General features: G+C 43.6%; 1 protein-coding gene across 7 annotated transcripts in view; it reads left to right on the top strand.

Annotated features, from left to right (window-relative positions):
* Window positions 1-27,077, top strand: part of PLEKHA5 (pleckstrin homology domain containing A5) — a 242,630-nt gene that overhangs the window by 159,218 nt on the left and 56,335 nt on the right. For all 7 annotated transcript variants that reach the window (XM_054988048.1, XM_054988047.1, XM_054988045.1 and 4 more), the window contains exons 6-7: window positions 9,793-9,897; window positions 15,330-15,402. In XM_054988048.1, the coding sequence (XP_054844023.1) occupies window positions 9,793-9,897; window positions 15,330-15,402 (178 nt within the window). The remainder of the gene's footprint in view (window positions 1-9,792; window positions 9,898-15,329; window positions 15,403-27,077) is intronic.

The following is a 27,077-nucleotide window of genomic DNA, read 5'->3' as shown; positions in this document are numbered from 1 at the left end:
CTCAGGTTTCTGAGCTTGGTGCTGGACTCTGATTCAGCTATAGACTCGGCCATTTCTCTGTAGGGGAGCAAAAGCGGCAGAGGGGGTTTTCATCGAAATCTGGACTCTCGCAGTTGTTCAGAGTTAGTCTGGTTAGTACTTCCATTTACCATGCTTTCGTTATTAGCGATTGGGCCCAGAACAGCAACTGCCTACTGTCAAGCAGATCAAATATAAAACACAGCCACACTGCAGCCGACAGGGGAATAGTTTTCATTAGTTCATCAGTGTCTAAATCTAGCCATGTTGATTAGAAATTGTAACTGTGGTAATTAAACAAAGAATAGTAGTGGGGGGTGCTGTAACATCTGCCTGCGCTACCTTCTCTCTGCAGAATATTTACGTCAGTAGTAGCAAGGGAAATTATGTCCACTGCACAAGAATGAAGCAAGACAAAACGGAAGCCAACCCAGATAAAAATTGCATAGGATCTATCAAGTACCATGTTCTTCAACTCTCCGGTCTTCTGCCCATTAGACAGGAACTTCAGCTAGGTCGCTACTTCTAGGAAGGATCTGCTGCTGCTGTACATGTTTACAAAGCTCCAAATCTCCTGCCTTTCTTTGCACATACCGCTGACAGGAGTAGCAGGATAGTAAGGATACTCAGTGGTGGAGAGGCTGTGCTTAGCAGAAGCATATTCATAGACAAATAGCAAAAGCTCTCTCTTGCCTTCTCTCTTTCCCTGGCCAGGCGACACACACAAGCCCATCCCACCCTACAGATTGGTTCTCTGATCATTCATGAGCCCCTGGCAGTATGCAGCCCCCCCCCTCTCAGTGAAGTCATAACTCTGCCTCCTCCTCTTCCTCATCATGTGATTCTGTCACACAGTTGGCAGCTTAGTGCCCTGCCAGCTTGCTGCCAGCTGGGTGTTAAAGGTGGGTCCCAAGCGTAGAAAAGTTGAAGACCACTTAGACAGATGGTATCTACAGTACCTAGATTCATATATTTAGTTGACAGCAGGGTCTGCTCCTGCATCACACTCTTCAGCATGAACTGGCTCTGTGGGTGTCTGGTTCATGAGATCCATTTGGGAGGCTTTCTGGATGGTGATGGTGGTGAAGTGGGCCTGGTTCCAGTGCTGTATCCAATTGAATATATGAACCAGATACAGTTTGTAAAGCACGTCTTGGAAATTGCCTTTCTTCCAAGCCTCACCCCCTCCTTAATAATATAAAAATTGTACTTATATATCACTCTTCTAGAAACATTAGTGACCCACTCAGAGTAGTGGACAAAGTCAGTGTTATTTTGATCTCCACAATACAGCTGGGGAGCTGGGGCTCAGAGGAGTGGCTTTCCCAGGGCCACCTGCTGAGCTCATGGCAGTAGTGGGATTCGAACCAGCAGAGTGCCAATTTGCAACCCAGCCACTTAACCACTATAAACTCTGTAGTGACGTTTCCCAGTTTGGAAACCCAGTTACAGCTCTAGCCTCTCCCTCCTATCCTTTCTTTCTTGGCAAGGCATCTTTTAATACGGGACTTCTTTCTTGGTCTAGCCAAGCTACTGATTTTTATGCCACAGACCACCTTTGCTCCTCTTTTAGAAGGAGACAGAGAGATACCTCTATTTTAAAGATATCACAGCTCCCCCCGCCTAGTGGTTTTTTCCAGTGTTTCTCTGTGCCTGTGCACCTGGTTCAGTAGGGTCGTCTGGTTTCTAAATCTGTATTGCTTTGTTTACACCTTATCGAACTCTAGCAGGAGAAAGATTTGGGGCAGGGGTGTCTCCAACTCAAAAGGTCATGAGAAACTCCCCAGAGGAGGACAGGATTCTGTGCATTGGGGATGGAAGCCGTGCTGGTGGAGGGAAGGACAGGAAAAATGTGTGGCCTCGCCAGTCTCTTTTGTTTGGTAAAGATTCGGAATGGGAAATGAAAGCAGTGGACAAATTTCTGACAATTCCATTCTGTCTAAGTACGTTGCAAGAGAATTGACTCCAACCCAGAATAAGATTGAGGCCCCTGCAAATGTTATTTTTTCACAGTGTGGAGAGGAGGCAGATGGGTGCAGAAACTTCACTGGCTGAAGGGAGTTTGTCTCTTTCTCAGTTGATGCCCCTTCCCTGGAAGAGTCTCTACGGGGTGTACCCAGCCCTGCTTTCCCCCATTTCTGAACTCTAAGCTTCACGTGCCTAGTGAGAACACATCAGAGTGGAGATGTGTGTTTGCTGTAGATCGCCCTACTTTTTTCCACATTCTATACGGTTAATTTGTATAAGATTCTGTAGCCCCAGAGCTTGGGGGTGTGGCTTATGAAGACCTGTGGGAGTGGCTAACAGTAAAGGAAGTGGAGGTGAGTTTTCTTGGTTTCATTAAGCCCTTCCTCATCAACCTTTTTCTGCACAATTTGAGTACTTCCTGTAGGGGAGCTTCTGAGTTGTAGAGAACCTTTTATCATAGGAGGGTAGGATAAAATTGTTATGCAGCTGTAGGGGGTTGCACTTGTCCCAGGTAACATAAATTAAGGCTCTCTGTGCTATGGCAGGGTATGGCCTTCTTCCCCCTGTGTTTGAGCAGGGAGCGGAATCAAATTCATGGAATTTCCTCTCCCAGTTCACAGATCCCAACCTAGGGAGCTTCGTGACCTTTTTGTCCATAAATAGATCAACAAGGTAAAGGTAGTCAGTCCCCTGTGCAAGCACCGAGTCATTACTGACCCATGGGGGGATGTCAGCTCGCATCACGACGTTTTCTTGGCAGACTTTTTGTTGCGGGGTGGTTTGCCATTGCCTTCCCCAGTCATCTATACTTTACCCCCAGGAAACTGGGTACTCAACAAACTGAAACAAAAAACTATCTAATGTTGTCATTAAAGGGTAGGTTTATTCTCCACAAACAGGGCTGTGTTTCAAGCTTTACAATTCCTTTTCCAGTATATGTACCTTTTTTTAGCTCTTTCGCTGGGGAATAGTTTCCTTGCTTGTGCTTGTATTCATCTCATGCACTCTTTAGAGCTGTGGTCTCTCTCCCCCTCCCTCATACTGCTTCTTACTAGTTTTAAGCAGACTACTAAAATATAAAAACTAGATCACGTTTAAACAGTTGCAAAAATCAATCACAGGCCCATAAAATTTCGCAACTGAAAGAGTGATGGGTCTACTATTCTACTAAAAGAGAGAGTGTTTCTGTATGATCTATATTTTGGAGCCAAGGAAAGATTAAAAGATTCCTAGCCTCAGAAAAATAGCTACATTCAAAAGTCAGGCGATGGAGAGTGTCCATACTACTTCCACTTCAGTTTCATAGTCTATCAAAGTATGATATCCCACAAAACTTCCCTTGCCAAGCTCTAGATGGTAAGGCATTTAGGCATGCCAACAGAAAGACATGCCTGTAGCGAGGAACAGTCAGATATAAACAGTACTCTGGAAGTTGACTAGATGGAAGCATACCGACCTGGGGGCGGCGCCAAGGTTTTCGGCGCTCACGGCCGGCCAGGCCCCCCTCCCGCGCGTGCGCACGCACACAAGCCTGCGTGATGGTGTCGCATGTGACGTCATCGCATGCGCGCATGCACACACGCACCGCCGGCCTAATTGCTGCGGCAGGCAGCTGGGACGGTGTGCGGATGGCCTCCGAGCTCTCCCGCTCGGTTGCCTGCGCCGCCACAGACGCCTGCCCACGGCTGCTGCACCCGGCCAGGGGCGTGTGCTGGCGGCGGCGGCGCAGGGCAGGAGGGATAGGAGGCTGCAGCTCTGTGGCACATGCTCCCGCCCCCCCACGCCTCCTCTGGCACTCCCTCTGGCACCCCGCGCCTGAGGCCACCGCCTACCTGGACTCAATGGGCGCGCCGGCCCTGATACCGACAGACTGAGTAGGACAAACACGGGTTTGAGGTCCTCGGGTGGATCGTGGAGGCTGATTGCACTCAGCTAGATCTTTGCATGTATGCTGAGAAGAGCATCAGAACCACAAGGTGAAGTCAATCAGTAGTGACTCTTGGCTTTTATCCCATGCTTAGCTGTTGTTCCTATCTCCAGTCCTTTTAGTCTTGCTGTTATGATTCCTGGCCTTGACACTGGAAAGATAACTCACTCTCCCCTATCATATGACTTCCTGTTGTGCGCTTACAGCTCAATGGGTCCCATGCTTGTCAGGCCCCAGTTCTGAGGACCACTGTTCTGAAGAGACAGGAAATAAGAGAGTGATGGTAGCGATGGTACTTGCTTTCCCTTGAAGAAAGTCTAGAAGGTGGAGGAATATATATTTACAAAACATGTTAAAGCTACTGTCAGGCTTTGCCAGTTAGAACCCCAGTTACTTCACTGTAGACACTCCAAGAGTCCAGTTAAAGTTTCTTTATTGGAGATCCCATCAGTATCAGTGCACTCAGACTACAGCATTGACAGAAGTAACGTAAAGGGGGAAAGCAATGTTAGTTATAGAGCAAGGTTCCCGCCCTGGGATAAGGACCGTTAGAAATTTAGGCATGCAGGACCTAGAAGGTTGGATGGGGGAGGGGAGGGGAGGACAAGGATGAGCTCGTTTCATGTCTCAGGGCGATACGGCTCCAGCCGGCACTTCAAGGACACTTTCCCATGCCAGTCGAGAAAGTGAAAGTAGCGTCCTGCAAGATCAGTGATTCACAGCTACACAGATATTTCTTTACACATTCTCAGAGGCCCAGAATACAGTACAAAGTATAATAGCCACGTGTGGCAGATAAGCAGGGTCCATCTGACAGCTACATTGGATAATTTTTGAAAAGAACATGTCTTCGATAACGCTTTTGGTGGTCTCTTCTTTGTCATGTCACCGTTTAGTTTCTGGTCCCTTTGTCCTTCAGTTATGCTTAATGCTCCCATGTATATACACTGACCTGTCAGAGGAAGAATGGGATAATTCCTCATAGAAAGCGCTAGGGTATAAAGAGTAGATGCTACAGAGCAGAAACCTAGCAGGGAAAAACATTGCATGGTAAAGTTTTGGACACGTAATATATCTACAGCAGAATTTGAGTCCAGAGACATCTCAGGGACCAACAAGATTTTCAGGGTATGATCTTTTGAGCGTCAGAGTTCCCTTCTTCAGATACTTTAGAAGGGAGCTCTGGCTCTCATAAGCTCATACCCTGAATATCTTGTTGGTCCCTAAGGTGCCTCTGGACTCAAATCCTACTGTTCTACTGCAGACCGACACAGCTACCCACCTAAAGATAATATCTAGTACACTTTTATCCTCCAAAGGGGTCAGGGCTGCATGCATGGGTTCTCCCTTTATCAAATATTCCACACTACAAAGGGAGGCTTATTTGCTCCAGATATCAGCACAAGCTTTCCTCAAACATCCACTTATTTCTGATGCACTGAAAGATAAAACAAATGAATCCATGAGTGAATATGGTAAAAGCAAACTGTGAGCACACTCTTAGGAAAATAGCTGCCAGGCTTCAGCCTCCCCCCCCTCCCCTCCATTATAGCTACTAGTTTCATATAACCAATGGAAGATGTGAAGCCATGGAAAGAATCTTTGGCTGCAGCCACATAATTGTTTGCAGATTTCCAAGCCACTGCTGGGGCGGTTCACGTTGCAGAAAGCAATCTTTTCAGGAAAAGAGCTTACGAGTTCAGATTTTAAAAACATTAAATTTAGCACACTAAGGGAAAAAACTACTGTGTTACTCCTGAACGACCTTAAGCTTCCTTATAATACGGAGCAGTATGCTTACATTCTTAAAATGTAAGGACCAGATCTGGTATACATCCTTCTTATGTAGATTTAAGATAAACTTGTGTATGTTTATAAAGGCAGAAAACTAGCGGGTTAGATCCAGCACAAAATTTCTACTTGTAACACCATGTGGGAAAATTTGGTTCTGTTCAATACAAATCAGGATGTGCAATTTTGTATAACTTCCACAGATTGGATTTTGTGACCAATGGCCAATCAGAACCTTGATTAGATATCAATATCTTGCAGCATGTCTTAAAGTAAAAGCTATAGGAACGAACATTCTTGCTCTTTAAGCGCAAAAGGGTACAAAAGCCACATGGACTCCCTACTGCCTAACTTATCAGTTATTGCAAGGGCTGCTAAAATTAGGCGATGAATAATAAATGGCCATGACAACCAAACATCTGTTGGAAGCTCTGAGTATGCACTTGTTCATGTTCATGCAAAAAATAACACAGAACACAAAAGCAAGCCTTTGCTGTTGTTACACCGATGGTTGTATGATTCATTGATGCATCGCGTTTTCAGAGCTGAATATTTACTGTATATATTTTTCAAGAAGGGACAGATTTAACTCTATTGAATGTATTTATTGAACTCTATTTACCATATGCACTGAGCGCTTTGTACACTTTATGCACTGAATTAGAGAAATGTATTCTTCAAAGATTGTATAAGTTTCTAATTGAGGGGGAGATTTGTTTGCATGAGATCTTGCTCAAGCAGAAATGCAAAAGTGGGGACACAATTAAGTCTGACTTAGCGTAAATGGGCTATCACAGTCTTTTTTAAAGTTTCTTCTTGCACAAAGCAGTAGAACCAGGTACAAACAGCGAAGGTTGCAAAGTGGGTCAAAAGATAGCATTAATAGTATGCGTTAGAGTCTTTAATAAAGTACTGGTGCAGGTTGAGCCCTGGTCTTGAAAGATGTTGTCGAACTGCACAAGTTGAACCCTTTTGTGAGCCAAAATTATTCTGCAGGAATGACTTCAGTGGAAGTGTCGATTTCGTGTGTGTTTGTTAGAAAGGATTCTGCGTCGTAGGACCTGTTCAGATCTCATGCCTGCAATGGATTGTCCTGGGAAGAGAGAAGTCAGCCTTGGGCTTACTCCCTTTCTCTTCACTCCTCTTACTCCAGAGAGAAACGAATACCCAAACAGGACAACGTGAAATTATTTGAACCCTTTAATCTTTTCATTTCCCATTGACCAAGGAAGCCCCATCTTCATATAACCATGGGATCTCCAATTTTAGTACTCCCCCTCTGCAACTTTCCTTTGAGTGGGACAAAATGCTGAGTTAGAAGCAGACATTGTCCATTGCAAGCTTAGTTCCAGTTTTGTTTTCATAGGAAACTAATTGGGTCTTTACCATTCTCTTACAAAAACCTTTCCTGTTGTGCTTTTGAACATAATATATGACCGTTGTTGTATTCTTTTAAGCATCTCAGAAACGCCTATTACTGCTTGTGGCCCACAAAACCAAGTTCAACTCACCAGAGGCTCAGCACATCTCCCAGCATCTGCTTTGGATTGCTAGGCAGGGAGGGGGCAATTACCTTGCATTCTTTAGGTTTAATAACCTGATTGATAAGCTATGCTTAGCTTGGCATATTCCAAAGTCTTGGTTGTTTCTGACACCCAGTACCAGTTGAGTCTATATTTCCCTTCCCTCTCTTGAAATCTCTCCCATTGTCAAATACAAGATTTTTTTGAACTTTCTTAGTACCTTTTACCGCCTAGCATTTCTCCTATTTTTGCAAATCTCTGTTTGAAATCGAATACAGTAGGCATTCTGTTCCTTTCAAGAAAGCTTTCTGGCAAACTTACCTACTTTCCGTGCTTTCCATGAATTCTTTGGAGAGTGCTTTACTAGCAAACCTCTACAAGAAGATCAAAAAAATGTGTCCAGATGGAGGAAGGGGGCAAGCAGAAGACTGGGCAGTTGTGCCCAGTGTTGACTCAGCTAAGCAGCCAACATAGAATCACAGAGTTGGAAGGGGGCATACAGACCTTCTAGTCCAATCCCATGCCCAATGCAGGATGAGCCTAAAGCATTAGAATGTCATTGGGAACCTTATCATTAGAATGTCATTGGGAACCTTTATCAGAAGCATTACTGAAATCAAGGTAAATCACGTCCACAGAGTTCCCACGATCCAGTAAGTTCGTCACTCGATCAAAGAAGGAAACCAGGTTGGTCTGACAATATCAGTTGGGGACTAAACCATGTTGACTTCCCATGATCACTAAGCGGCCCTTCAGATGTTTACAGAACATCTTTAAAATCTGCTCTGGTATCTTCCCGGCAACAGAAGCCAGACTAACTGGCCTGTAGTTTCCTGGGTCATCCTTCTTCCGTTTCTTAAAGATTGGGATAACATTTGCTCTTCTCCAATCTTGTGGCACATCCCCAGTCCTCCAGGAGGCCTTGAAGATGATGGACAGAGGCTCTGCAAGTTCTCTAGAAAGTTCTATGAGCACTCTTGGGTGCACCCCATCCAGCCCGGGGGATTTGTATTCGTCCAGTGCAGCCAGGTGCCTCTCCACAACCCCTCTGTCAATGTCAACTAGCCACCCAGGTGTCCTGTCATCTACCATTTCTAGATGGGCTCGAGTTCTTCAGGGAGAAAACAGAGGCAAAAAAGTCCTTAAGCCTGTCTTCTTTTTCTCTGTCCTCCATCAGAGTTTCTCCTTCCACTCCCAATAGCGGTCCAATTGCCTCTTTTACCTTGTGCTTGCTTCTCACATATCTGTAGAAGTTTTTCTTATTGTAGCGAGCCCCCTTGGTGAGCCCCAGCTCATATTGAGCTTTGGCCTCTCTGATGGCTGATCAGTACCTAGTAACCCTCATATCTCTCTCCATTTCCTGAACATTTCCCCTTTCTCCTTTATTCTGGAGCTCTCTGTTCATCCACATCGGTTTCTTGGAGCCCTTACCATCTTTCCCTTTTGCTGGAACAGTGAAGGCTTGCAAAAGCTCATGTTTGAGAAGAGCCCACCCTTCACTCGCTCCTTTCCCTTCCAGCACACTCCCCCATGGAATGACTCTCATCAAGCCTCCGAGTTCATTGAAGTCAGCCTTACAAAAACAACCTACGAGTCTGGCTATAAACTTCCTTGGCCCCCCACAGCTCCTTTCTGCAGCCTGTCCTCATTTGGCCATCTATACATTGTGAGGATGAGGCAAGCAAACCCAGTGGTCCAGGGGTCAATTTGATCTACACTACATATTTAAAAAGAAAGGGGATGAAGGCCAGTTGGAGGGGGTCCCTTTAAGGGGCCCGGGGAAGGGGCATGACAGCCAACTTCAGGGCTGGCATATTGACTGCATCCACAAGAGACTGGTAGTGGGCAGCCCTAAGGCTAACTCTCTTTCCATGGTTACCCCCAACAGGCAGGTTAGGGAGGGTGGTTTGTCATGGGAGGTCTCGACGTTGGCTGTGTTGAGGCCTGAGGAATATGAAACCATTAAAGTTGTGGCTTGATTTCCCCCAGTCCAGTGTGTCTGTGTCATTTTTCTCTTCCTCCCCTTCAGGCTCGTCGCTATTCCAGACACAATAATCCAGCAATCTCCCAACTAGAGGAATTGCAAATTGCAACCTGCAAGCTGAGACACATTGTTTAGTGATTTTAGTGCATCCCCTCTATGGTATAGGTCTCATGCAGATATGCTTTCGTTTTTGTGGAGATGTGATTTCTGTGTGTTCAATTCTCTTGCTAGAAACTGTGCTCTTGTATGTTCTAGCCGTTTTCAAGAACACTGCCATATTTTTGTATTTTGTAATATCCTATTAAGCCGCTATTTAAACGCTTGATCCAGTTGTGCCTTGGGAGTTGCCTTTACGTCTCTTTGCAGAAAACTTCAAGAAATGACTAAGCCCACAGAACCTGCAAGCCAGTTTCTTATTTACCTTTTTAAAAAAGAATAAAGCTGTTTCTTAGTAAGTCCCAAGAGAAGCCTGTGAGGATGACGTTTTCTGTGTGTGTGTGTGAGGACAGCAGTGTGTGTGCATTTCCTGCATGCAACTGGTAATAATGCTACATTTTCTGATCCTTTTGGTTCTGTTTTAGACGTCCCGTTCTTCAAAGAAAGTGCATAATTTTGGGAAGAGATCAAATTCAATAAAGAGGAACCCCAATGCGCCTGTTGTCAGACGCGGATGGCTTTACAAGCAGGTATTGTCTGACTGCCTCATTGAATATTGTATGAAAAATTGCTCTATCTGCATTGTGGTGCAAAAATTACCAAAGATGAAAGCTTTTCCCAGTGCAATGGACTGTTGCTTTTATTATCCCTCATTACATGATGAAGGAAACCTGCTAATGGCAGACACAAGAGAATCCAGTAATTGCAAATTAGTGATTTTTGCTTTCTGGGTATCTTGGGGAAACGGCAAAGCACAGCGCTGCGAGGGCTTGAAGCTCCCATTAGAGGAGGTGATCTTCACTTTTCAAGGCATTTATAACTAAACCAATGCCCAGGCATTCTATTCCTGTGTTGCTGCTACTTAGACTTGCTTTATTTTCCAATCTTAGATGGATATTTAGGGGTTCTCTTTGACTTCTGTATATTTGGGCATCAGTATTTCATTCTAAGCTGTCCTTGTAAACAAATGCAGTCTTAAGTAGCTCGTCTCGACCTTGGTGCTGCGGTTAGAAATGCAGTAATTGAGAACGTCGTTCCCTTGTTGAAGCATCTTACGTGCTTGCTGAAGGGAAATAAATTGTATTCTAAAGCTAGAATACACAGATAGAGACACAGCAGTAATTTGTCAGTTCTCTGTATGTGAGCCAGCTCAGAAGACAGGATAGTGTCCATAAAGAGCATGTCCATATGTGCTTTAAGGGACTTGAACAAATTAATATGGCAACACCTAGCCCGTGAGGCATTGTTTGGGATCTGCATTCATGAGACAATCTCCAGGTATTGTTACGCTGTAGAGTATTCCAACAAATGGAAAATAGACGAGCATTAAAAGTTGGGACTGTGTTGCGGTCCGAGTGCTCCACTTCAGGCCCAAACTAAACAAGCTGCGATTAAGAAAATGCTGCCAGGATCAACCCCCCGACCCGTATACTGGTATTGTCATGATAAAATGTAGTCCCTGCCTAAGTGGGACCCTTGAGTGTACCCACATTACAGGGTGGCATTCTGTTAATTGGTTTTTAAATATTGTCAATCATCTCATCCATTATTTTAAACCCAGCTTTTTAGAACCATAGTTACTATTTTTAGGGCGGGGGTGGGGTGCATTCTAAATTTGTAACAGTTTAGAAATAAAACTAACTTTCTGGATCAAGAGCTTTATTTCGTTTGTGACTTTTAATTTGTTGGAATGTGTTGTTGAAAAGGTTTTGAAAATGAGCATCAGTCGCAGCTCTTCAGCAGATGTTAGGGAAAAGTTTGGCCCCTTTATCATTTGTTAGATGAGAAGAAGAATGCATAGTCCTGCATTTTTAATTGTCCGCACGTATGCACATACATGTTAGTATATGTAAACTAATAATTCAAGTGTGGAATTTGAGAATAACAGTAATAAAATTTGAAATTACAACCATTTCTGGACCACACAGCCAACCTATACACACACACACACTCTCTCCTTTTTAATAGCAAAGGCTCAGGGCATCTGGGATAAATCAGAATTTTCCAGATAGTGTGGTTTTCTGATAAATGTCTGCTCATGAGGAATGGAAATTCAACATTGTTGATATCTGTTGATTTGACACCACAAAAGGCAGTCAGAGGAAAAGTCGAAATTGCGGTTTTCCAGAGCTGTCGAAACAACAAGATGTGTATTATATTGGTTGTTGCAGTCTTTGACACAATAGTTTTTACATTTGATTGGCTGGCTAACTCAAAAATTGGTACGGGAATATTTTTTCACAGGAGGAAAGGTCACCTTTAAAGGTAGAATGCCCTTGAAAGTATCTGTTGCAGTAATCATTTGCCTGCGACTGGCAGGCCAATGTCAGTTCTTTTAAAACTGTTACTTTACAGCACAGCAGACCAGGAGCCACTTCAAATGTTAAACGAATTACTGGATAACATCTGTGCCAACCTTGGATGTGCACATGTAGGTCTGCTGTTTCTGAACATGAGCACATGAAGCTGCTTTATATGACATCAAACAGTTGGTCCATTTGGCTCAGTAATCTGTTCTCTGACTGGCAGCAGGTCCATAGTGTCCTAGGCAGAGAGAGGTCTGTCCTTTATCTGGAGGGCCTTCTCGGTGTAAAACACTTAGGGCCTTCTCAGTATAAAACAAGCACTCGTCATCGCTGAACCACTGTCCTGCCTGCAAAGAAAATTTAGTATGATATCTGAAACATTGCACCTCATTTTTTTTTCAGAAATGGTCTGCTCCAGTGAAGCTAACCATTATATCAGTAGCCTCCCCATACCCTGTGCACACCTCTCTTTATTCATTGTTTAGCTTTTCCTGGAGGTGGTGTCAGTCCTCTCTAGGAATTGTCAAAAACTCTATGGATTTCTGGCAACTAGAGGGCTAGCAACCCTAGTGGAATTACATACTTGGAGCCTATGAGACAATGAATAGTTTGCATGCTGCAGTTTCCAAAGTCACTCCCCACCATCTATAAATAACTATTCTCAGTGAACAGGATTGAGATGACCTCTGCTCAAGACCTCAACAAGCCAGTGTCCCAACAGTGCCGTTTTAGGCAGACAAATGATGATATTTAGCATAAGGCAGCTCTTTAATTTATATTTATTTGTAAACCATCCAAGGAGTTAGCATTTTAATTTCTTTACCCCAAAGAAGGCTTTCTTCTCAGCCAACTCTTGACCTTGGGACAAATTGAACAGCAGCGAGTCCGCATGGCGGTTGAAAGCAAAAGTGAATAAATGCTCTGTTCAAAACCTTATTTTGAACAGTTCAGCAACCGTTAAGCGCCTAGGAATTTAGCACATTTTCCTTAAGTAAAACAAATGATCTATCCGAAATAAGATTCTTATCAAATGGGACACCGTTACCTTTTAGTAGCATTTGGAGACGTGAGGTGATAAAGTTATTCGGAAAAAGGATAACAGTGCAGTATTTTCTACCTTAGGATGCACAGCTTGAAAACAAACAGCCGTTAATCATCTGAAGGATCTTAACAGAATAATCCTCATATGCCCTTTTCTGTGTTTCAGAATATTCAGCGGTTTGGCATTTGTTGTTCTGCCACTCCTGGATATCATCTCATGCCCATTCTGCAGAAGTATACTTAAAATTCACAAATGCCTTTTCTTTTTTCTACAGATTTACATATTTATTAAATTTTATTATCTGACGGCACACACACTGCTGTGGTTGGTGGTCTCCATTCATTCTGAGAAATGCATTGCAAATTGGTTACAGACATAAAAGCCAATAAAAATGCTTTAGGAATAAAGTTTTTTATATTTGGGGGCATTTCCCTGATGGCAATAATATGGATGATAGCAGAGTAAAGACACTTTTTTGAGGGGAGAAATGGTTTGCATTGCTCCTTTAAATGCTTTTCTCCTTGCTACACATGCAAAGCTGCTTTGTATTGAATCTGACCATCAGTCTGTCTAGCTCAGTACCGTCTGTTTTGACTGCCAACAGTTCTCCAAGGTCCCAGGTAGAAGTCTTTCAAAATTCCTACTAATTTGGTGTAGTGGTTAGAGTGTCCGACTAGGATCTGGAAGACGCAGGTTCAAATCCCCATTCTGCTGTGGAAGCTTGCTGGGTGACCTTGAGCCATCTCACACGCTCAGCCTAACCTACCTCACGGGGTTGTTGTGAGAATAAAAAGAAGGGGAGACTGTTTGTAAGCCACTTTGGGTCCCAGCTGGCAAAAGGCAAAAAGATATAAATGAAGTAAATAAATATAAATTTCTGAGATCCTTTATGTAGAGTCTGCTGTGATCCACTTTGTGCAAAGCACATGTTCTACTGCTGAAGTCTTTTAAAAAAATTATTTACTTCTTTTCTCCCCAGTGGTAACCCTATTGTGTGGGTGAGTGGCCCAAGGGCACCCAGCAAGCTTTAGTGGAAGAATGGGGGTTCAAACCTGGGTCTCCTGGATCCTAGACTGATGCTCTAACCTTTACAACCATGCCAGCTCCTCTCCTGAAATTTCAGGAATTGCTATCACCAGAGCAAATGTTCACCATTATCAGGTCTTGAGACAAGAGTTCAAGCGCGCGGATGTTATTCTGGTTCCCTGCCATTGGAATATCCATTTTGATGGGCTTCGGGGGCTTTTTAGCACCCTTGGTCTGATTCTGGACTTTCTGATTATGAAGTCCACTGCTGTGTCTCCAGTACTTATCATTTATTTCTAAACTGAGAGTGCCAGAGTGGAAGTAGAGTAAATAAGCTATGCGCCGCATTCCCAGACCTCTGGGAGCTGGCTGTGATTATTAATCTGTGGGGACCAAGTATTCAGCGAGCACTCCAGGCTGGTTCTTGCATGGATAAATGTCACTTGATCTTTTCATCACTTGGACCAATGCATAAACTGTCTTCATTGGAAGATGCCATTTTTGGTATACCGTGATGGCTTCTGTCTGGCATTGGCTGACCTTTGATGACTTGTTCGCACGTGCAAGTCAAGCCTTACAGCTGCAGACAGCGAGCAGCAAATGTGCATATGCGAAATGCTCCTCACAGAGGCAACACAAATACTTCCTAGGTGCAGGGCAGAGGTCTTCCTTTAAATTATATTAACATTCAATTTATATACCGCCCTTCAGGACAACTTAATGCCCACTCAGAGCAGTTTACAAAGCATGTCATTATTATCCCCACAACAACAAACACCCTGTGAGATGGCTGAGGCTGAGAGGGCTCTAAGAGAGCTGTGACTGATCCAAGGCCAACCAGCTGGCTTTAAGTGGAGGAGTGGGGAATCAAACCCGGTTCTCCAGATTAGAGTCCCACACTCTTAACCACTACACCAAACTGGCTTTAGAGTGGGAGGTTTGGCAAACCCTGGCCTAGACTCAGCTTTGGGACCAGGAAGGGCAACAAATTCTGCTCTGGTGAGGGGAGAGGAACAGCATCTCTAATCCACCTTCCCTATGTCTACCAATGTCCTATGTAGTGAGGCCCATCATCTTCCAGCAGATAATAACTAGGGATAGCCTGACCCTTTCCTGCTCAAAGTCTAGGCTGATTTGCTGAAGGAGCATTTGAACGTTCACAGTAAAGATGGATGCCACCCCAACAAGATGTCAGTAGGGAGGCAACTGTGTTCGTTCAAAATGGTGGCAATCCCAACCATTGAAGGCCAATGCTTAGCCAAACAATTCCCATGCAAAAGAAACCCCTGCGTTTGTGGCTGACCTTGGGCCAGTCACTCTCTCTCTCTCTCTCTCTTCATAAACTACCTCACAGGGTTGTTGTTGGGACAAGATGGGGAAGGGGGGATCATGTATACTGCCTTTGGGAGGAAGGGCAAAATTTGGATGTACTAAACAGAATAGAAATGGTCTAAGTCTGTCTGCCGTAATACTAGAGACTCTCATCTTCCTCCGTTCCTTAATAAAAAACCAGCCTCAATTGCACTGTTGCTTCGTAGTAGTTTTCCTCAAAGGGCCAATTCCTGTGGTTTGTACATTTGTTATGCAGGACAGCACGGGCATGAAGCTTTGGAAGAAACGGTGGTTTGTCCTTTCCGATCTGTGCCTCTTCTACTATCGGGGTAAGTTTGCTCAGTGTTTCTGTGTCTTAGAGGCATTTTCCAAGGATGATATAATGTCATTTTTTAAAAAAAGAAGTAAATATATTTGCTTAAATAAATGACTGGTGAGTATGAATTTAGGTGGGCTGACGTGGTGGGCAAACTTAGCTTGGTCTGTAGAACGTGAAGAAGGAACAGCAGTGGTGCAGGGAAAAAATTCTTTATTACGGAGTAACCCCTATGTATTTTACCTTAGCTTCATCGGGGCTCTACCAGTAAAACAATATACGAGAAGCAATTAATGTAACATTCCAAAAATGATAAATCACGTTAAAAAAAACCAGGACCAATATACAGAACATGTGCAAAGTGCAATACGTTTTTGGTATCATGTTTTTTAAAAATATGTTATATCATTTTTGGAATGTTACATTAATTGCTTCTCGTTTATTGTTTTACTGGTAGACCCCCCTGAGGAAGCTAAGGCAAAATGCGTAGGGGTTACTCAATATTAAAACATTTTTTTCCTGCACCATTGCTGTCCTTCATTTTGACTTGGTGCATTCCCCCTTTTCCATGGAACGTGCACAAAAGACTCTGCAGTCCAAAAAATGTACAGGTTGATCTCCGCACCCAGCAAATCCTCCCCCCCCCCCAAACTTCATTTTAAATTAAGAGACATTTCAAAAACAACTTTGAGAGCTACTCTCAAAGCTGGAGCTGGGGGAGGGAATACACAATGGCACTACAAAAATGAAAACGCATGTTTACATATTTCTGTGCAGCTAAAAGGATACCGTGATGCATTATGCTACAGACCTGGTTTTCCTTTTTCAAGTAATTGGATTAAATATGGCCAGAGGTTCCTTCCTAGTATTGATTTGTGCTACTCTACCACTTGACTAGCTGTGTTTTACTACTGCAGTTGTTAGTTGCTGAATGAGATTTCAAGCATAAAATAGTGAACTGGCTGTGGAGAAGCAGAATAAAGTGAACTAGAATGTACAAGCCTTTCTCAGTAGAACTGAGGAAGAGAAACTTTCCTTGAGTATTTTGAACTCTAAGGAAGACTAACTGGAAACCGGTAAAGAAAGTTTACTTGGTGTCACATCCAAAAGAGGTGAGAGTGCATCAAGATTTTTCAAGCTGCAAATCCAACTCTGGGGTCCTCACTGACCCCAGCCCCAACCTAATTTCTTTTGTTCAAAACCTGAAAATGACAACTGAGATTGCATATAGCTTGTAAGGTTGTGGCGTTTCTCCCAGACTGGAGAGGAGCCAATGAAATCCTCTCACTCCCTAAGAGGAAGAAAGCAGCCAGTTTTCATTTTTTTTTTTGGTAGACTTTTTTCATTTTTCTAAGCTACAGACATATGCCAATTCTGTTTGTTGGGAATATTCTGATTCTTCTCCCCCCCGCCGCCCCCACTCCCCCAAAATGTTGAGAATTGTAATTCAAAGATGATGATGAAAAGTCAGCTGGAAATCTCAAGTCTCTCTCCTTCTTACAGAATTACCTCTATTCTCTGGTGAGAAGGTGTTAAATCAGTATAAAATGCATATACTTCGGGGGAGGTGTAGGGAATAGGAAGAGATGAGACACGTGATAACAGGGCTGATTCAATGCTCAAGTGGAAAAATGAAGAGGGAGCCAACATGCCACTTGAGCCTGGCGTGCTCCCAGCCACTGCCTCCTTTGGGGAAGAAGCAACTGGTGATCTCCATTGCCACCAGCTGTGGCTGAGCTGTTTTGTTAGCAGTACTGCTGGGGGTAAGCTTCCTCCCACAAGGGAGGTGACATCACATACTTGCTTGGGGTAACAAAAATTCTTGAGCCAGCTCTGCATTTCAGCTTCAGGTTTTTCCAGGATCTGAAAAGCTTGAAGAGTAAAACATAAGTGCCATGGGGAAAGGCACCGCAGATGTGCCTTCAGAAAAGTTTGCTCTGTGTTAAGGTTTGTTGACATTCTGCAAAATTATTCCTGTGTCTTCCTCCCCTCGCATTTTATAACTGCATTGACTGTCCTTCATGAGCTGGAATCCTGCATCGAATTAACATGTTTCAGCCTAGTTTGTTAAATATGCATGGCTCAGAGACAAGTGTTCTCTTGCCATGTGCTTTCTCTTGCAGCCAGCTGTGGTATTTCCAGGCTTAAAAACCTTCAGATCCCTGAGCCTCATAAGATGATGATGATGGGCTCTTAGAAATCGTAACAATTGAAAAATGTAATAAACATTAAGCTCTAACAATTTGCCCTTTGTTAACTTACCCCTTTTGAGCACACTGGTCTAATCTTTTCAAATTTATCTTAATAGCCAGAATGTCTAGACACTTAAAAAGATGATGTATATCCATAGGATTTGCAAGGTGTTAATGAGAGAGATTCCAAGGTCTGCATATTTTTGAATCTGTGTTATATATGTATTATGTAAGCTAGCCAGCCTAAAACCAGGTCAGAATGGCAGTATGCTTTCACGAGACTGGGAAGAGTAAAAGTAGAAGAATAAGAGTAGAAGCTGGAAAAAAATACAGAAGAGGGCAACCAAGATGATTAAAGGGTTGGATCGCCTTTCCTGTATGGAAAGACTGGGACTGTTCAGTTTTAAAAAAAATGAGACTGGGAGGGCGGTACATGATAGAGGCTTATAAAATTATTCATGGAGCAGAGAGAAATTTTCTCCCTCTCCCAAAATACAGGAACTTGGGGGGTATCCGGTGAAGTTGCTGGGCCATAGATTCAGGAGGAACAAAAGTAAATACTACTTAATTCAATGAGTGATTAAAATGTGGAATTCACTGCCAGTGGAAGTCGTGCCACTGCTATTGAAGGACAGTTCTAGCAGGGGCCTCTAACCATGGTAACTAAAGGGAACCTCCACATTCAGAGGCAGTAAGCTGTGCATACCCCACGGAGGCCACCGTATCCTAAACAAATTAGAATCCCATCAATTATACTTAAAAGCAAGTTTAAGTAAAATATTTATATTATCTGTACATGGTCTCTGATGTCAGATACCAGAGGATATATGGTTCTGTAGGTACAGGGCTACAGTTCGAAAGGTCCTCCTGACCCAAGGAGACTCTGCCGTTGATTAAAAGAGAGTTGGTTCCAGAAGCTTCAGACTCAACATTTAATAACTTTGGAAAGGGGTCTGGGGAAAATGCCAGAGCTGCTCATAGAAACAGAAAAAGAACAGCATCGCATACAACCTGAACTTCTTGCATTCACTGGAAAACAGCCACTGAATGTCAGTATTTATGGATGCAGCATGGCATCTCACTATATGGTAAAATCCTTGCTTTGGAAAGAACTGGGTAAACAAGTTCAGGTTTATACCAGAATGCTCTTTCTCTGTTCAAACGCAAGACTAGGGTGCTTTTTTCCAGGTATGACAAAAAAAAAGAGGGCATAGATTTACATCTGTATGCAAGTTAACAGTTATGTCCAGTAGGAGCATATCTACATCAACAGACAGTACCCAGTACCTCTCCCTTTACCAAATCACTTATTGTGTGGTGTAAATTCTTAGGTTTTGTTTCTGATCCCTGGTTGGTTCCAGATTTCTACAAGTCGTATCCTGTTGCAGCATCAACTGAATGTCCCTTTCTGTTGATTGTATTGTTTTATTCTGTGTAATCTGCATTGAGTCCCAAAGAAAAAAGAGGGCTATAAATAATATAAATAAGTAAACGTGCATAACGTTTTTAGGGGTCCTTCCTTTGTGCCACTCAGCTAGTTGGAGTTTTTAGGACTGAGCTGTCGATCCCCAACAGCCAATCAGCACACTTTCCAGCTACTGCTCAGAGGTGATCTGGAAGATACATGACTGTAGGTGGCCACAACTTTATGAACCCTTGTAAAGAATTAAAAAGCAATTCCATTTCCTTTGGCATACAGTCCCTGCCATCCATAGCAAGAAAATGGAGATCGCTATGTTTACACGTTAGCCGAATGGGTGTGAGCTGGGCTCTTCCTCTGCTCTTATTATTAAAGTGTCATAGACTACCTAGAATACCCTTGTAGAGCACATGGGAATCCCCAGAACCCAGTTTGAGAATCAGTGTTTTAGACTATAGCTTGTAGAATTTAACGATAATTTTAAATACAGTTATATACCTTTTGGAAGATATCCAGCTAATCAAGGTCATTTAAGTATCAAAGCACTCATGTTATAACCACATACAAATTCGGGATTGTGTGTTTTTCCTACAACAGGGAGATTATAGGTTGTTGGAAAACCAAATCGCTGCTGAGTCAAAATTAGTGTAACTGTAGGACTGTAATTTTAGACATGGAGTCTTTGGTTGAGCTAAAATTATGCTATAATTAAGGAGGTGGCCAGATGGTTGGTGGGTTTTTCTTCTTAGAAGAAAAGTCAGTTCAGCTATATTTTCCTAGGCTTAGAGTTCCTTGATTCAAGGTGGCATTTTTATGGAGTTTTTAGGAGGAAAACTTACTATTGTGTGCATCTAGAATATTAATTATAATGCAATACAAGTTTTATTTGTTTGGGTTGCTAATTCTTTTAATGCTTTCCACTTGATTAAATTATTGGTTTCAGGCTAGATAAGAAATATAAAAGCCAACTTGCTTAGATTGCATAAATAAATAAATCAGAGCTATTTATATATCCATCCTCTAGGAATTAGTTGAAGCAGATGGAGTTAGATAACCAGATGTTCTAGTAATCACTTGCAAGCTTTAGAAATAGTTATTAGAGCAAAGCAAACATGTTAACCCTAGCCCATTCAAGTTGTTGGAATATTAAATCTTTTTTAAAAATACCCTTTCTCTCTCTTACATTGTAGACAATATGTTTCTTTCTCATTCCATTTGTGAACGTTGCTGAAATTGTCAGACCTCTTCATTGTCATAAAATCTAATGGATAATCTGTTTTAGAGGCTGAAAAAAGAATGGAAGTCAACATAGCCAGAATTCTCCGCTAGAGATATAGGCCTTCCTCACCCAGTTCCTCAGAAAAACATAAGCTTCCTTGTCTGTTCTAATTTTTTCTTCTTATCTACTGTATTTCTGTCTTCCTCAAGTATCACAAAGTGGCATATGTGGCTCTGTATCCACCCACCCTTGCCCTCTTATCCTTGCATCAACCCTATAAAGTAGGTTAGGCTCAGAGTATGTGACTGGCTCAAAGTCACCCATCAAATGTTATGGCCAAAGAATTCGAACTCTGGAGTCCTGAGTTGTAGCCTGAAAACTTAACGCTATTAGGGCTGTGTGCTTCGGGTTTCCGATTCAGGTAAATTACCCGAATCGGACCCGATCTGGAAAGATTCTGGATATCTCAATCGGGGCCAGCATGCTGGCCTCGATTCGGAAATCCCGAATCAAAGCTTTCCGAAGCTTTCGGAAATCTTCGGGGCTGAGTTTAAAGGGCCCCGCCACTGCTTGCAAACAGCAGCGGGGCCTTTTAAACATCATCCCACCTCCACCCACCCCCACCCACTTACTTTGTTGGCGGCAGCCGTCGCCGTCTGAGCCTGCGGGGCATTGGGGAACGCCGGAGCTGCCTCCTCCAGCCCTTCCTGCCCTTTAGATGGCCGCAGCACACCGGTGCCACACCAGCCATTTGAGGGGCAGGAAGGGCCAGAAGAGGCAGCTCCGGCCTTCCCTAACACCCCGGAGGCTCAGGCAGTGGCAGCACAAAGCTGCTGCAACAGCCTGGAGCCTCCAGGCCATCGCAGCCTCATCTTGCTGCTGCCATGGCGGCAGCGGCCCACAGCACAGCTGACCCTCCCGCCAGGTAAGGTAAGTGGATGGGGGTGTGGAGGGGTTCCCCAGGAGGGTGGGAGGTGGAAGGGTTGCCCTAGGGGGGTAGGGGGTGTTGCCCCCCTCGCTTCAGTATTCTCCGAATATTTACGGAGCATACCAAAGCAAGTAAAGTACCTTAATTCCGAAGCGGAATGGGCTTTGACTGGAGTAACTCTTTAGGATCGCACCATTTGTAACCCTTTCACAACTTCTATATTGGGCTGCAGTGTGGATTCCATGCTGTCACAGAGTTGTGTGGATCAGCACCACTCAGTTGTGCATCAATGTGATTAAATCTGTCAAACGGGGCTAACTTTCATTTGCCCCCAAAATTACAAATGGCAGCTTGAGTTGGATTTCTAATTCTTGTTTGCAGGCTGGGTGAAGTTTGTGTGTAGCTGTAATTTGTTAGGTAGTCAGGGGCTTCCCACAAACCAGGATATCCAGGAAAGAATCAAAGTGATTAATGCAGGACAGAGAGGTAAGTGCTTGATCCCGGGGCCACAACCCCAAAGTCCAAATCCTGGTTCAACCATTAGCCCTGGACTATTGCCCATTTCAGGATTGTTCCCTAGTCTTGGCAGAGGCTTACTATTGCTATTCAAAACCTCCAGTTTTTAGCATTCTTCTGTCACTCTTGCTGGAGGACAAAAGGCTGGCTTCACTCTTGTTTCTGTCAATAGGAGATCCTAATTGAATAAGTATTGTAATTGAAGGCCTGGAATAAAAGATGCTTCTATTTGTGTTTTTTTCAATCTTCATTTTCTGTCTACAAATAAAAAATAGATGCAGGAATCGAAGAGATCCTTGGACAAAAGTGCCAAAGAAGGGATTCTTAATTAGATAGCAGTGTGAATAAATTCAGTGTAAATGTAATGAACTGAACACAGGATCTTTGTTGTTTATATGAAATCAGGTAACTGGAATTGATTTGGGATGGCCAATGATCAGAGGTTTTCTGCTAGGTTAGATGATTCTAGATTACACCTCCTATTATGTCTCTTCCCCACTCCCCCAAACAAATATTCTTGCATTTGTCCTTATCCCACTCTGCAAAGTAGGCCAATGTTAACCCCATATTATCAGTGCATGGGTGGCTAAGCTAACCCTTGAGTTTGTGGCAGAGATGAGATTGGAACCAAGGAATTTACAGCTCAGAATGCATTTAGAAAGGAAACTTAACCACCTTCTGGTTGAGAATCTCGGTCAGTGGAAGGAAGACCCGCATGCCTGCATTTAAATGTAACTTGTAGTCAAACTAATTAGGTCCCGGCTGAGATTAATTTCATTTATTTATTTCATCTCAGCGTTGGAAGAGACCACTTGGGTCAGCTAGTCCAACTCCCTGCCAACACAGGAGCGACAACTATAATATCCCTGACAAAGATATATCCAATTGATGCTTAAAAACCTCCAACAATGAAGAATCCGCCTTTCCAGGAGGCAGACTATCCCAGTGTTGAACCTACCACACCATCAGGAAATTCCTCCTCGGATTTAATTGAAGCCTCCTTTGTTGTAGCTTATCTCCATTGTCTCAGGATTCCTTCTTTGCAGTCCAGGGAATGGAGGCAGGAGAGAAGAATGAGCCTGTGTGTGAGATCCAGAAACAAGCTGGGTTTGTGCACATTTGATGCCCACTGAATTCAGCCTTGGTTTCTAAGCCACACTAAACTCAGTTGCATTTCCTTGCTATCCATGACACTTTGGGCCAGCCTTTCTCCAGCATCATATAGGAGGCTGTTAATTAAAGGCAAAACAATAAGGACGATACGTATCTGTCCACCCAGAGCTGACAGAATCAGACACTTTGGAAGTTGCCCAATCCAGTCCTGGTCTCTCAGGCATGGTTGCATTTGTGTACACAACGTATCTTCTTGTGAGCATTATGAAGTGTGAAAGAGATGCTTTCCACACACATCTAAGAACATGTTCCAAATAACCACCATTGACTGTAGTTCTGGCACATGAATCTACCCTCTGTGCTTTTTGTTATTCGCAGCATTAACTTCACCTGCCACAAAGCAGAGATCGACCTTTTGTATGACACCTGCTTGGTGGTAGCAGGATTGGTGGTAGCCTTCTGGTACTTGCTGCACTTCCTGTGGAGAGAACATTGGCAGTAACTGCAGTTCATTTATAGACCTCTGACTGACATTGCTTCTGGGCACCAAAGCACGAGGGGGGATGCCACATTTGAGCAACTCACAAGATGTATTGCTTCTAGCGTTGAGCAATAACCACACTAGTTCTGCAAACCGGCAGCTGTGCATCCTGCAAGGCTCTTTCAGTACTTATACTTGGGGATGGAGGCGAGTATTAAAGACGATAAATGATCCTCTGAGAATGTGTTTCTTTCTCTAATATGCCTGACTTAAATCAGTAATTTCAGAAAAGCTCATGTATCAAAACACAGAATATTTATGTTGACATTGAAAGCACTTATGCTGAGATTTACTTTGTAATTGGCATGGCATAAGCGATGTGAGATATACTCGAGGCGAGGATTTCCGCACTTTGATAAATAGGCATCCTTAAACTTGTCTGTTGTTTGGGTGTGGTGCAGACATAATGCTGGCTCCATGCAAACAATAATTTTAAACCATGAGTCAGCCTTAGAGGTGTGAGCTCTCTTCCCTTGTTTTTAAACTATGGTTTATTGTTGCATTTGCATTGCTTAATGCTAACTGTGGTTCTTCTATAAATGAGAGGAACAATGCAATGGAACAGTGCAGGCTGTGATGACAGGAGAACCTGTTTAGCGTTATCCATCATTGGCATAAGTGTCATTAATGCACTACTGTGGGTTGGCAGTGTTTCTCTTGTGCAACTCATCTTCAAGAGGCAATCCTTGTGCCTTGGTGATCATTTGTTAATGTCTCCCTTTTGGCTAGGTGCTTAGGAAGGAGGTGGGAGTACAACTGTGGGTTATTTTAAGATGAGACAAGAGGAGCATAACCCTGTTGATTCTCCTGGACTCCTTTGTGACTTTCAGTATCTTCTACCCTGATACCCTTCTGGACCAACTGGCTCTGCTTCTGTGGTCCATTGCTATCTCAACACTGTTGCTGGGGAACCACCTCTGCAGTATTTCATGGCCTTTGTGCTTTCATTGTCTTGCCAGCTTCCACCTTGTCCCCTTTATTGTTAGCATCTACCTGGAAAGGTCCTATGGAGAGAAGCACCCTCCAGCATGCTGCTCCTCCTCTTCATCAGTGAGGTGTGACGCTTGATGTCCTGAGCATGGTGTCTGAAGGTAGTAACGGCCTGAGTGAATGGGAAAGATGTGAAGCTCAGTCCAGAGTACAATTGGTTGGAATTAACCCCAGTCAAGGAACCGGGAATCCAGCAGATCCTGAATAGGGTTGTGGTCTCCCTTAAAGGATTGGATCTACTGAATGGAAACTGCTTAGAACTGTGCTTACAGGTGGACTTCCAAGCTTCATCTTTGGCATGTAGCATCTTTAATGAGCTGTTGCAGATCCTCAAGAACGGTGATTTGGCTATTGTTGCCCATGCGCTGGTCTCTTCCAAATTTGGTTACTGAAGTTTACTTCAGTGTGATCTCTGCAGGCCTACCTTTCTAAAATGGTCTGGAAACTTCACAATTGAAAATGCAGCAGCAAGGGAGCCACAAAGGGAAGGTCTTCGCTGTGGTGCCTCTTCCATGGAATACCTCCCTAGTAACCCTCTGCCTGGCACTGAATTTGAAGTCTTTTTAGCAGTTCTGTGCTTGCTCAAGCATTTTCAGATGGGGAGCTATGTGTATTCTTTATTTTTGTTGTCACCTGCACTGTTCTGCTGATTCTTTTGTTGTAGTAGTAGTAGTAGTAGTTACATATATCTTTTATCTATTTACAAAAACTTTATGGCACCTCTCCAAGAACCTGCCTGAGGCAGCTTGCAAAATAATCAAAACAAAACATTAAAAAGTTATTAATTAAAATTCAGCATTAAAATCCCAGACTGTTTGATTTTTTTTACTGTTTTATCTTCTGTTGTTGTTTTTGGCTGTGATAGATTGTTACCTGTCACACTAAGTCTGCAGCAAGTTTTTATTGTTTTGTGTATTTTAATGTTGGAATCTGCCTTTATTTTTTAAATTTAGTTTTTGGCATGTAAACACACTCCTTTATGAAATCTGGGAAAGAGGTGGGGGAAGAGGAAATTTAGTTAGTAATGCCTATCAGCATTTTTGCTATGTTTCTTGTACCTGCCCGCCTTCCACTCAAGTGTTCACAGGGACCTGCACAGAATTGTTGAATTGCACCCAGAAACTTCAAAAAAAATTATGTTCCTATAGTGTGATATTTATATGCAGTCACATATGTCTTGGCTACCTTTAGATATTGCATGAATCAAAATATCTATCTTAAAATATATAGAATGTCTGTGTTAGAGGAACTAATTGGAAGCATCGTAGCAAGGAAGTTGGAAGATAAGCCCTCTGGCATTCAAATATCACATGTATTTCATGTGATATTTGAACAGTCCCATTTCTCCGCTCCCTGCACTAGAATGCGTTACATATACGTTACATATTTTGCTCCTAAAAAACTTTGCTAGTCTGAGAATTCCTCGCACTTTCTATAATCCAGATAATTTGTGTTCAGGCATTAATTACATGGTCCTTTTATTATAGTGTGCCTTGCAAGGTGCATGCGTTCTTTGGAGAAATAGCATCATTTTACCCATTGCCATTAAAGATAGATGTAAGAAATGCTACCTGAATATTCAGTATTTCTCTGTGTTTGGGGGCCAGGCATCCATTGTCTGATGGATATTGCAGCGCTCACATGGGGGTCTTGATAGTCACATGAACTGCAAATTGCACGTGTGCTTTCGTGCATTGTAGAGTGCCTCTCTTGAAGAGGCGTTATCCACTCCACAGTGAATGTTGCCTTGAGGTAGAGTTAAAGGCAGGATTGAAATCCTCCTTTACAATGATATCCGGTGATAGGCAGATTTAATTCAGGTATTCTGGAGACAATTGAAATAGTCCATAATCTTTGCTTCTTAGCATATTTCTTGGTTATAAATAATGCTGTCACTCTTTGCTGGGATACCTCCTTCAGGCTTTGCAAGCCCTGGACTGTTTTAACTCTCCCCAAGGCTGCTGATGTTCTTTTATGACATAAGGTCTTGGGACATTTGGGTGTGTGCGGGGTACCACCAGGGGTGGCGCCAGGGTTTCTGGCACCCACGGCTGCCCCTACGTGTTCGCTCACATAGTGTGCACACGCCCCCCCCCCGGACTGTGTGATGATGTCACTGCGTGATGATGTCATTATGCAGCAAGCCAGCCCCATTGGCTGGTGGGTGGCTGGGACGGCGCGCAGAGGCTGCTCGCACTCCCAGTCGGGCGCAGCGGGTGGCTGGGGAGGTTCTGCACACTGCCCCAGACGCCTGCTGTGCCTGGCCCGCGCCTGCTGTGCCCGGCCAGGGACAATGTTTGGTGGCAGCAGCAGCGGCGCGGGGCTGGCCAGTTGCAGCAGCTGCAGGACAGGCATGCCAGCTCCATGGCGTACGCCTCCGCCCCCGACGCCCCCTTCGGCGCCTCAGAGCCCGCGGTGCTCGTCTCACCGCTTCTATAGTGGCACCAGCCTTGGGTACCACACAGACATAACAGGGTGCTAGATGTTTTCGGTGCAGTTTATTTTGCCTTCCAAGGATTTGCTTCAGATTTTCTCTCCAGCCTTGGACTTGAAAGACAGGTTGTCCATCTCCATCAGTCTGGTTGCTAATTTTCTTTCAAATAAACTATTCATTATTCAGGACAAGAGACTGACTAGTCAACCGCTAGTTTTACTGAAGGGTCTCTGGAGAGGGATGGGGGATAAAGCCTCGCCTGAAACGTCTCCACAAAACGGTTGTATAGAAAAATGGAAGAATATCTCCACAAAACATTAGGTCCTGTTACCACA

Source organism: Eublepharis macularius, chromosome 9 (assembly GCF_028583425.1).
Source record: "Eublepharis macularius isolate TG4126 chromosome 9, MPM_Emac_v1.0, whole genome shotgun sequence".
Lineage (NCBI taxonomy): Eukaryota > Metazoa > Chordata > Lepidosauria > Squamata > Eublepharidae > Eublepharis > Eublepharis macularius.
This window is presented reverse-complemented; position numbering and strand designations above follow the sequence as displayed.